The sequence below is a fragment of the Anopheles arabiensis genome, chromosome 2, assembly GCF_016920715.1.
Source record: "Anopheles arabiensis isolate DONGOLA chromosome 2, AaraD3, whole genome shotgun sequence".
NCBI lineage: Eukaryota > Metazoa > Arthropoda > Insecta > Diptera > Culicidae > Anopheles > Anopheles arabiensis.
The window spans coordinates 96,209,067-96,221,896 of NC_053517.1; the positions used below are offsets into that span (position 1 = coordinate 96,209,067).

The 12,830-nt window shown below is 44.3% G+C and overlaps 1 protein-coding gene across 1 annotated transcript in view; it reads right to left on the reverse strand.

Annotated features, from left to right (window-relative positions):
- Positions 1 to 12,830, reverse strand: part of LOC120893626 — a 70,845-nt gene that overhangs the window by 2,048 nt on the left and 55,967 nt on the right. The window contains exons 7-8 of the mRNA XM_040295629.1: positions 2,341 to 2,462; positions 79 to 251 (exon numbers count right to left, since the gene is read on the reverse strand). Coding sequence (XP_040151563.1) covers positions 79 to 251; positions 2,341 to 2,462 — 295 coding nt within the window. The remainder of the gene's footprint in view (positions 1 to 78; positions 252 to 2,340; positions 2,463 to 12,830) is intronic.

The following is a 12,830-nucleotide window of genomic DNA, read 5'->3' on the forward strand; positions in this document are numbered from 1 at the left end:
AAAAACAGAATTTATTATTTAAGTTGATGTTACATTTGTTATTTTTTCTCAAAACTAATCGTTGCCTAAGCTAATTACCTTCCAAAGGCGCACGAGCCGCCATGCTGGACGTCGATGTAGAATCCCGTCGTACAGGAGTCCTTCTGCATGTGGCACCAGGAGTGATATGTTCGATTGTTGGTGCCGCACAGCTTCACGTTATGATCGTAGAAGGGAACATTTTTGGCATCACGATACAGTTTTCCGTAGCCCTGTAGATTGAAAGGATGGTGCATAACACTCATTACAAATGGAACATATTGTTCTTTTTTTTTAAATTCCAATAGTGAAGGAAAAATCATTTGAAAATAGGATAGGTTGAGAAACAGAAGGGTTAATGTTACATGAAATTAAACCTATTCCCCAGACTTTATCAGCTTTAACATATATTTTAGAGTTTTTATGTTTCAAGTAATTTTTAAATAGATTTATTTATGATTCAAAATGTTAATATAAGTATGTTAAACATGCAGTTGGCGAGTACCTTTACAGTATACTAAATAATGCAGAATCCTTAATCTGGTCTAATCAATCTTGAAACATGATGTAAACCATTGAATCTGAGCTTATGTGTAAAAACAAATAAATCTTGCCATTACCTTCAAATTTGTAAATTTGTGAGCCAAAACTCATGAAATATGTGACTTCTATAAAGCAATGAAAACTCATATCGAAAAATTTATATATTTAAAAAAATCTTGTATTTGAAACCAAACCATCAACAGCAACAAATATTCCTACTGATATAAAATTATTGTTCCTCGGCAAAAAAAAGACAGCCACATTATAAATCTTCTCTCCACTCCCCACCTTCAACAAACTATTTCTCATGCGAGGTGGGAAGTTAGTCGCCGACCGAAAATATAGAAAAAAAAAACCAAAAGAAACCGAGACCTCCACCGAATAAAAGCATAAATCTCCGCGCAAACCGCGCAAAACCGAAACGTGGCAGGAACTGGACAGAGCAAAGAAGCCGAGCACTTTCCAATATTTCCATCAATGTCGCCGTCTATCAGCATGCAAGCCCCGGGACGGATCGTGATGCATCTGCGAATGCAATCAATCGCACCAAACCGGCGCAGCAGGTGTCTGCGCTGGGATTGCGCATTTTTGGGTCTTCTTTATATAAAAAAAGGAAACACACACACACACACACACACACACACACACACACAGGAAAGTGTATCTGTGGACAGGTATGTGCGCGTTTTTCTTTTATTGCCCTGCTGTCCTCGCACCGGTATCGTTCGATTGGCAGAAGGTAAAATAAATGACATGCTACAGACACCCGACCAGCAGAAAAAGAGCAAAAACTTCACACAAACTCTGTAGACATTTTACGCGATGTTTGAGAGTTTGACTGTTTTCTGCTGTGAAGATGCAGTCCTTCCATGCAGGAAGTACGCCTTTTTTCGATTGTGTGATGGCAGCAAGAAAAAAAAACTAAACAACCACACACATCCCTTTCTAAGGTTTTACACAAGTGCCCGTTTGATAGGATTGTTGTGTGCGACTGGCCCCGCAGGGACATGAATTATGATCACGCCCGATTGCATTGACAAGGATCTTAGCCTAACGCTTTGAAGCGCCTCGCCAAACTATGCGCGTCGAGGGGTTTTGGGTTGCGCAAAAGGAAGGGAAAAAAACAAGACGCAAACCACGAAACGCCAAATTCGATTGAAAGCATAATGGACGCTCATTGAAAAGCAATCGACAAATCGATTTCGAGCTGGACGCGCGCGCCTGCGCTTGTGTGTGTGGGAATAATGGGTTCCGCTTTCGATCGAACGAGCCGATGCAAACGGTTTGCAGGAGCATTGCCGGAGCATTGCAATGCATTAGGGAATCGAGCCACGATTCCCGTTCTGGCTGCTACGCGGAAAGGCTTCTGGCCATTTGGCTTTCGGGGCTGGGCTGGGCTGGGAGGAAAGATAAAATTTGCATTTTTGTTTACAATCGACTGAGGAGGACCCGACTGTGCCGGGAGCTTGGGCGGAGGGTGAAAGATACCAGCAGCTCAAAGGTCTGAGTTTTGCTTTAATCCACCATCCCCTCTCCCCCTTCCCCCTCTCACCAAAACCCCCGGCCGAGCAGCGTTCCAGACATGGTCACTTTGCCGGCTCGATCGATCCCAGCCCGTTTCGATGGCTCAGACAGAATGCATCAATCACGGTTGCATTGCATTGGCAGAACATTGGCAGAATAGGCCGAAAGGGGGAGAAATAATAAAGAGAAAAAAAAGGAAGAGAAACGAAGGGCGAGGGAGAGAGAGAGACAAAGAGCAAGGGAAACGACACTTACCTGCTGGCGTTTCGAGCGGGGACATTTGTAGCTGCAGCTGACACAGCGCGGTTTATGCGTTTTCAGATCCGTTAGACAGTGCTGCCGATCCTTGCACTTGATCGTCTCGCAAGTGGCGGCTTCTGTTGGTTGGTTGACGTGATCGGAAAGAAAGAGAAGAAGAGAGAGAGAGTGAAGAAAGAGACACTTTAGTAATATGTTTTTTTTTTTAAGGTTTGTTTTGCTCTCCCCGGCTCCCCGGTTTGAGGTTTCTGTCTGCCGTTGGTTGTGTTGTGAAGCGTCTGGAACGGAACAGCAGCAATGGCCGGGAGGACACCGAGGGGTGGAAATAGCATCAAACATACACACCAAAATGGTCAATGAGGCGGTGGTGGTGGTGATGTTTGCGGTACGAAAAGGAAGAGAGATCCCAATTAAAAGGCAATTTGGTTGGTGGTTGAAAGTTTATGGCGCATCCTGCGATTGGAGGATACCCCGCGGTACACCAAACATTCATCCCCCCCCCCACCCCTTCATTCAGCGGTGCATTCCGGTCCGCAGTTTGTGCATCGCAGCCGACGGGCGATTTTTACGGCACGATCATTTAATTTATGCTCGGGTAGATTGTAGACATAATTTCCCCCCTTTGGTGCGCCAGTGCGCCCTTTTTGGGGAACGGGGTTCGGTGGTGCGGCGAATGGTATGCAACTGCAACCGATGTGGCCAAATTCGATGGATTCGTATTCTGTTTGCTGCTTGTATGTGTGTGTGTGCTTGCTGCATATCCGCCGTCTAAGATCGACCGACCGATCGGAGACTCGGCGTCGGTTTCGGGAACACCGGAACGGCAAGCCTACTTGCTATTTTGCGATTGCGGCCCACAGCGTGCTGTCAATATTTTTACGACCGAGTTTTATTTTTACCTTAGACGTAGAGTGTGGTCATTAAAATGGTTTTAATGGCCAGTTTTTTTTTATTGTTTTGGATTTTTTTCTTTTTCCCTGAATCTTCTGTACGCGTGTATTTGTTGCTCCCGGTTGCTGTTTTTGAACGGTGTGCTACAGCTCATAATTTTTGACCACTTTGCGCATCGTTGCCAGGGAGGTATTCATATTTGGGTTTTTTTTTGGCAAAAATTATATTTTATATCACATTTTATTGCTCACCCCATTACGCCGCGTATGCTGTATTTTATACATTGAGATTAGTATTCTACAGCTGGCGATGGGATGATCTAACAACCGCGAAAAACAGTTTTGCCCTGAAGAAGGTTAACCACAAAGTGCTGATCGTGTTGTAATGGCTCATCGATATAGAATTTTTGCAAAAAATGTTTAAAAAACATATCCTCTAGCTCTTTTATATGATTAATATCATCATTTTAGGTTGAACTTGAACTAAATTGGCTATTAGCTATGGTTATGTCTTGGGAATTAGAATCATTATTTTATGGTCCCAAAAAATCGGCTCCAAATTGCACATGTTGTTTACAAATTTCTTACATTTTAAACCAAATTACTATTTTTATTTGATAAGGACTTTGTCATTCGTCATTATAAGGACGAAAAAATAACAAAATATCCACCACAAATGTACAGTATTGCGCTGACAAATTCTTCCTTGCGTTGCATCTTGAGGACTCCATATTGATGGCATTTACTTTGCCGTTAGTCGTCTCCACCTTTCAGGACCTAATGTTTGCGATACCCGCTGTAGACCTGCACTGCATTGTCAATATGTCCCATGCGAAGAGATTCTACATTTGCGTCTTCCACCTGCTTTCGACTGATTTTATTACACCAATAGTGATCAACAAAAAGGTCATAAAAATGTAGAATGGATTAAATTCTTATGCTAGTCGGAGATGGCCATAAAAGGGGGAGTTGGTTGTCTCTCGTTCGTACATCTTCAAGATATAGGATTTACTTTTACGATTTTCCATACTAACTTTGCAAATACACATTGCATCACACAGGTTTCATAACACATAGAGCAGTTTTGAATGAAAGTGAATGTTAGAATCTCAACACGAAAAGCACAGAACGCATAGAGTAATCTAGATGTATGCAACGTTGAAGCGTTCAATTTGTTTTATTAATTTATGCCATTAGTTATTGCACAATAAAACCCGAAGTGAATCCGAAACTGAAAATAGATTCTTAAGTAAGTGATATGGCCTTGCCGTCGTAACGACAAATGCACCGAACGAAAGGAAGCCCCTTGAAACATGCACTCACATTGGTCAACATTCATTAAACGTCACACACACAGCAAACAGTGAAACATTCTTGGCAGTTGGCACTTCTGCACCGAGGCTGGCAAAAACATTTGCGTACCGTTTTTGTCACTGCTGCCGTTTGTCATTGCCAAAAGTTAAATCGAAACATATTTACAACCGGCCGGCTGGCTGGACGGCTGCTTCCCGAACGGGGCAAACCGCTGGCCGTGCATTCTAGCTGCAACAATGTTGCCCGAGCGCTGCATTTTGACAGGCGAATTATATGCATGATTTCGCAATCCGCCCGCTGACGCTGGCGTAGCGTCAAATTGAGCTCATAAATATTGGACGAGCGCGTGCAGCGGCAGCGCTGGCCGTCGCCGGACCAATCGGACATGGCCCCGCGGGACAGACGTCCGTCCGAAAGGATAATAAGTTGTGCGCAATGAGCTTACGAGTTTTTCTGAGCCTGCCAGGCCAACGGTTGATCCGGCACGCAAGCGAAGCCACAATGTTGCGGGCGCAAAAGTTGTTAAACTGTTTCGTACTTTCGCTGCCGTTAATAAATATGCCATTGCTTATCCTTATCTTGAGTGTTTATTTATCGGCTTTGGCTCGGGAACGGTGCGCGGGTTTTTTGAGCAGTGCCAGCAGTGCTGGCTTGTCCGCCTGAAAGCATTTATTGCGCCTTTTAACGGTAAGGAATCGGCCAGTCCCAACGGGATGGTCGTCAGCTCAGAAGAAGAAGAAAAAAAAACACCTCCCGGGTAATCATGCGTCCATGTCAGAACGCAACCGTATCCTCCTGAGGGATGAGGGAGATTGTTTCACGGCGGATTGTGTTTTGGATTGTTTGCTGTTCAATTGGATGTTACCGATTACGCTGTGTCCGTCCGGACGGTCACTTGACGCGTGGAATGCGAACGATCTTTATTTTTTTACTGCTGATGATGGAGACAACATAAAACAGCATAAAAAAGCACAACGCGCGTCTTATTCCCGTTGGGTACAGGCTTATGGTTTTATGTTATTTTTATACTTCCTGTTGAAAGCTCAGCTGTATTAAGAATGTAAACTTTTTTCTTATAGATGATGTAAAAAAATAAAAAGGAGGATCGCTCTGCAGCTCAGTTATCGAGAAGCGAGGGAAAAACTGTCATTTGTGGGATAGTTTTCTTTTTTAACTGTAACGATTAGTTGTTTTTTTTACAGATCTAGTTCTACGGCTGGAAAGCAACATTCCGGATTCAAACGAAACAATTTTATAATTCACACAGATCGCTTTCAACGGTTATTACTGAACGGCAGATGGCATCTGAACTATAAGAAGAACCGTTTTTATGCTGCCAAAGTTTGATTTCTTTCTATTTTCCTGTTTTTTTGTGTCTATAACACCTTTATATGTTATATACCTTCTTGGTATTATGATTAACAAGCTTATATTAGGGATATTGATATACTCTTCGGGAAGTTTTATGACTCCACGCCTTTTCATATACAGCGAAAAACGTATTCCGTATTCGATACAGTATTATCTTCATAAAGCAATCGTGTAAATTTAAGTAAATTTACGATTCAAAGACACCCACATGAAGCACTTTAAAGGTCTCCGCCAAAAGAAAAAACTGACGACGAAATACGAATTATCAATGCCAATTGCATTGCAATAATGTCTTTAAAATAACCATTTTGCTTTACATTTCTTGCTCTTTTCTTATACATTTTACAACGCCCCTACAGTAGTCCCTACCCATTGACACTGACGGACGGTTGTGATAGACGTGTAAATGTGCATCGCGCGAATCTGTTATCATGCCAGCGGCACCAAGAGCCAAACCAAACCGCGCCGTGCGCGGCTCGGGGCGAAAAACCGTTGACACCGACGATCTCAACAGCGACAGGCGACGAACCCCGCGCTGGACGCACGCACGGGTCGACACGACCGTCAATAAAGCTGTCCGGTGTCAGGTGTGACTGACGGTGTGCCCCTTGAAACGCCACTCGTCGCCCGGATCGTACTCTGCGACAGTTCAATCAAGCTGCACGCGCTGGAGGCTACAATACCCGAGAGGAGAATATTCACACAAAATGTAACCATCTGCATTCTGTTTTTTTTTTTAATAATTGCTTTTTGCAAGGCAGGTTGATTCTTTGTTTTTTTTATAATTGATGCAATGTATTTCATTTTGTACATGTGTTATGTTTTAATATAAATTAAAAAAAAAACTAGTAAATAAAAAAAACAAGCACGGCCTTCCTTGCCAGTGTAATTGATTTCATCGAAGCGACTAATTACAGAGCCCGATGATTAGTTGTTATCGTATATCATCAAAGAAGAAGGAAACCCCATTCCAACCGGACATTTGATACACTAAACACTGGCGGTGTATGTTTACACTGCCGCAGCAGCGTAGCGGTGTGTTCCGCAAAAGTGTAAACTTAATTAGCATAATTATGTTAACGATCATTCGCACCCAGATCGGGCGGGTACCTTAATACGCTAGTGTGTGTGTGTTTTTTTTTCGTTGTTGTTGCGTTGAGCCAATCAAATAGAGGGCGGGCACAGGCTCCCCGTACTGTGTGCGATGTGTGAACAACACACGGGGAGCAAAAAATTAAAAATAAAATGCAAGCAAAAACTACTCTCCACATAAACATACACACACACACGCATTTGCTGGGACTAATTATCACTCCTTTTATTTGCCACACCATCGACACCGTTCCGTCGATTGCGTCCAGCAGCACTTGAGCAATGCGGAGCGCCAAATGATAATCAGTGTCAGTGGCTGCTGCTACCGCTGCTGCTGCTGCTGCTAGCCTGTTGCGAGCTGGCCGGCCCCGCGGCCGTTGCCGACGGGATGGCCGTACACCGCACAAATGGTCTAAGTTATGCTAAGCTATTCCGCAAGCTGTCACTGTCGATGATCGTCAGCCGCTCGGTGGCACCGGGCAGTTATCAGCACTGAAAGTGACACTAATTTTCCGCACACACCCCGCAAGGGCCCCGGCAGGGGAAAGCAAAAAGTATAAGGCAAGTGGAAGGAAAGGTGAAAAAAAAATTGTCACGCTAAAGCTACCGTTCGTTTCGGTGCTGCAGTGTTGTGGCGTTATGACGGTCTGGCGACTGGAGCAGGCAGGTGTGTAAGGTTGCTTGTTAGATTGAGTTATGTTTTCTTTTTTCCTTCACCACAGCGATCTTTCCTGCCGAGTTTAATGATGATCGTTGATGATTTCTTATTACAAGTTCATTAACACAAATTGTTATCATTTCATCATTATTATTTTTTTTAATGTGCGTCTTGCATTTGCTGAGTACAAGTAAGACGACTGATACTGGCAGTGATGTGCGTCGTATGTGTCAGGAGTTAAGCATACATAGATTTAATGGATGTTCAATTAATCTTGCTTGGTACAATATTAACCAAGTGTACTCTCCATCTTTCAACTGGATTTATGCAGGAACTACAATGTAGAACGTTTTAATTGAAAACATGCATTCAGAATTAAACTCATGATCGCAAAAAAAACATAGATTGAATTACGAACTCCATAACAACATTTAATTAGGCACTTTGGTGAACATAACTAACACAAAACACTTCCTCTTGATATATATAATTCAAATTTCTATTTATTTCGCAAACATGGGCTTTTACCTTTAAATATTTAAACAATTTATTTTGTTTAAGAATAGACCCTAATTACTGTTTCTTCACATTTGGAGCGCAAGTTCCTAGGAAAACAGCAAAATGAATTCGCAGTATAATTAAAAAAATATCGCAAACTCATACCGTTCATACTCCATTATCCCCTCGGAGAGTGCCTTTACCTCGTACACAAAACACACACGGCCACACTTACAGGAGATGTCAATAAGCACGGCCGGATGCTCCCAACAACTCTATCGCCCAGTCGGTACAACTCAAAATCTGGCTTGTCGTGTACGGGAAGGACTAATTTTCCCCGCGCCAACTGGAACCGTCGTATCCGGTTCGCAAACTGACCCGGTTTACTCCAGCGATGCTCCACAACAAGAGCGGCTGCGAGCTTGCCGACGTTTCGTACGTTTGTCTGTGGGCCCAACACCTTGCACCGTGCAGCAGGATGCAAGCGTGAATAATTACCCAGCTGTAAATCAATTTGGAAAATGGGTGTCCAGCGGTGGCAGCAGCAGCAAGGAGAGCTGCTCAAGAGCACATGCAACCCGGCGGCGCTTCAGGTGAGTGAACCGAGAGTGAAATCAATTATGCAAATCTGCTACCGTGCGAACGGATGCTGGGCTGAATATCGTTCGCAAACCGATGCGTTACTTCGAAATCGATCTTGCCAGTTGCGAACGATTGTCCAATGTATGCTTTCTTCTGCGTTCGTTTGTGTTTGCTTTCCACGCAATAAAAAAGTAGTAACTACAAGCAATAATACGAGTAATAGGCTATATTTAAATCACTGCACTACAGATACGAACCACCGTCATAAAGTGTTTCAATTACGTTCCTTAGGTACGCAAATCCAACCACTCGCTTTGCTCGTTTGTAGCAGCAGCGTAAAACATAAACACGGGCCCTGCGAAACCTTCAACCGCACGGAGGGTCGCCGCATTCAAAATCAAGCCACCGCAACGGATCTCAACTTGACCTATCCCGGACCGGATGGCAGTAACTTTACGGTTTCACGTCCCCGGAAAGCCCGGAAAGTCCCCGTGCTCCGCTCGGAATCCGCAGCAGGCTGCAGGGATTCTTGATTGTCTCTACACTCATGCCCGAAGTCTGGCCGCCTCCCAACGTGAAATGCATTGACTGTGGCCATGGTTTTGGTCTCAGGGCACGGGGTTTGGAAAAGCAATGCTGCTGCCCAGACGCCCCCCTGGCTGCTTGGCCGACGATGCGGATGCTGCCTGGGGCCAACGGGAGATGATGCATTATTCAGGAGGTTTCGGTCTTGAATTCGAATTGCAAAACCCGAACCGCCCCGGGTTGGGGCAGGCCTGCAGGATGATTTAATGGCTGGGTAACTAAACTCGGAACTCTTGCGCACCCATTGGCAAAGGTTGCGGGGTGCCACAATCGTCGTCGTCCTCCTGAAATGGCTAGATGGATGTTTGCTGTATTGTTGTTTCGTGAGAGGAAGTTTGAACGTAAGGCCATGGAGAGGAGAGAGTGCAACAGAGAAAATGGACAGGATCAAATGCAACAACACTGGCAACAATGGCTGCAAACAATTGTATTTGATTTATTGTCTGAACATTCCATCGAGGGAGTTGAGCTGAGGTTACGAAATTGATGAAAATCGTTTACATTGCACAGTTTCATTTCAGATCGAGTTGGAAGAATCCTTTGGCTGGAAATGCAAATATTATGTGCTTTCTACCTCTTTGGCTAGTTTGGTGCTGTTTGAACACGTTGATTGTTTCAAAAGTACAGAATAAGGCCCTCAAAACTTATGAGGTATTTAGACATTTAAATAAGCTCTACACTGATAACGATCAACAAGTGATAAGGAGTATTTATGATTTTAAAGCGATATCCAAAGTGCTAATGTTCCCAACTCCAAGCTCTATTAACTAGCGCGGGATCACTGTGGGAAAGAATCAACGACGTCGAGGCTGAACGCGGCACACAGTTTCGATCGTATCGCGATCCAGGGAAATTGCCTGCACTTTTGTATTGTGTTTTTGCTAATTTGCATAAAACCGCAATCGATCAGTGGCAGGCAGCCGGCGATCGTAAAGCCTAGCCTCTGACGTCTTGAGTCACAAAAAAAAACTGAATCAACAATCGGATCGGATCAACCAGCCGACGCATCTGACAGCGTTACGGACAGCAAGGAGCGAAGGAGAACAATTTACAACAACTAGATAGTAGGAGAGTGAGAAAGAAAAAAAAAACACACACACATACACACACTGTAGGGGAGCTGTATCAATCGAACCGACAGCTTGATGCGCATCTTTATGATAATGAGTCGATTTGCAATAAAAATAATGATAATAATGATAAGTTGGTTCAGCCTCCGCGTGTACTGTGACGGGCGAAGAGACTCGGCTGCTGCTGCTGTTGTTGATGCCTGCTATAAGCGCAGCGCATCTTGTTTATTGAACAGGCGGGTAAGATGAGCAGATATGAGCGAGGTTGTTCTCGCAGCAGCAGCAACAGCAGCAGCAGCAGTAGAATGGGCAATGTCTCGGCAAGTTTTGTCTCGAGGGTTGATGAGGTGTAAATTATAGCTCGGGTGTCTAATAGCGCGCCTAACCTGACTCGCTTGCATGCATGCAGCGCGCCACAACACATTGGCCAGCCGGGCCAACCTTTAAAGGGCAGGAGACGATTCTGCGATTCTTGCCAATCCGAGAGAAGCCAACCGCTTGCCGTTTGTATCAGAGGCATGCGAATTAATACATGCTAGAAAACCTTCAACGCCGTGTTACCAGTGTGGGAGCGTGAGGAAAAACATTAGCAACATGATTGATCGCAAGATGATCACCCAAGGGACTTTGCAATGCAATCCTTTGCCTTTGCCCGCACGGTGGCATTTTTTTTTATCGCTCCTTCGCACGCATTCCAACCAGCGTCCCCGTAATCCAATCCGCACACGTCCGAGGCCGATTTCTACGCCCGACTAATTGTGGATTTATGAGAACCGGCCGACCATCATTAGGCGGTTGCGGCCTCGGGGCCAACACGGGCCCCGGCTCGCAGGTAATTTGTTTCCTAATAAGTGCAATTAATTCACACACATTTACTATGCGCACTATGTGGATAAAAAGAAGGAAAGAAAACCTCCGCGCGTCACGCAAAACGACGGGATCATCCCCGTCCTGCAGCGCTTGGACAGCGAGGATCGTCGTCGGCGATCACGAGCGTTCCAGCGTGCTGCAAGGGCAAAGGTGTTGAAATAGAGCCCGGTGTACCGAGAGCGTGGCAAGATGATTGCAGATGCAAACAGATGTAAGGGATAGGAAGGAGAAAAGGAAGGAGAGCGAAGAAAAAAAAACCTACACGCCGCAATTTGTAAGCGGTATATGCTCATTTTCCTGCGCATAAGATGCGTGCCAATAGTGCAATATAGTTGCGGGACCGCTGGGAACAGCAGCGCTAGAAGATGCTGACCGGTGAAGAAAACGCTCGCGATACGAGGATACAATTGCAATTACTGTTATTATCTGCCCCGGGTGGTGATGATGGTGGTGCATTTCGCTGATGACGGTGACCCGCAGGGTTTGAAATAGATCCGGGCCGTCCGGACACCCTTGCGAGACTGAGACACTGGCCGAGAAAAGTGCGCGAACGGAACTTTGGAGCTGCTGTTTTTTATAGCATACTTTGTACACACACCCACAGAGCAAGTCTCGTTTAAATCTGGGCTGTGCACGTGCAGGATGCGGTTTGCAATCACCGGGTTGTGCCGTTAACCTTTCCGTGATGACGTGGTAGCAAACATCTAAGGTAATGTCTCTCCACAGGTTTTGAAGCATTAAGATCGACAAGCTTGGCTAATCTCTTGTCAGTCTACCAGGATAGTAACGTTTTACAATGTTTCGACCACCGAATTGATGAAGGGGTTGTCATTGAAATGTAAAATTAAGTATTTCAACAAACGAATAATTACGGCAAGGTGGCATGACTGTCTAAATCAGAAGCAAGGCGATGGGTTTGCCGAGATCGATAATTATGCTGCCATTAATGTAATGTGCAATAATTTCTAGTGTTGAGTGTAGAAGAAACATTGTATTTGGAAAATGATGTCGTGCCATGGCAGTTACTGGTTGCGCCGTACAGAGAACACGCTCAATTTAAGCTAGATTATTCTTAGTTACTAGTTTTGCCAAACGGCTGAAACTGTATCTAATGCACACGAGAAGGTACTGTTTTGCGCCAGTCAAACAGTATGTGATTAAATCCACGAATGCTAAATAGCTGATTTCTTTAGCCATAAAGACCGAAAGTCGATAGAGGTACTGCAATCCTAGTACTTCAAAGGCCACTGAGGAGGCTTTAGTCCTCACTTCGCCACTTTAGACTAGTACGACGTAGTTGTCTCAGTGGTTTGGATTGATTGTTAGCAGAATTTGAACTAAATCATACAAAGTTCTTATCTGAGTTTGTTATACATTCCATAAACTATAACAACCCCAGAAACGACCGACTTGGTAGCGTTTGACAGTTTTAAATTATTCGACACTTTCCTTTCAAGTTTTCAAACACACATTGTTGTATGATTAAACGTGGTAAACGTTTAAGTTTTGAAAAGCATAACATGCAATCAACGTTGTAAGTAAATATGAGTATATTGA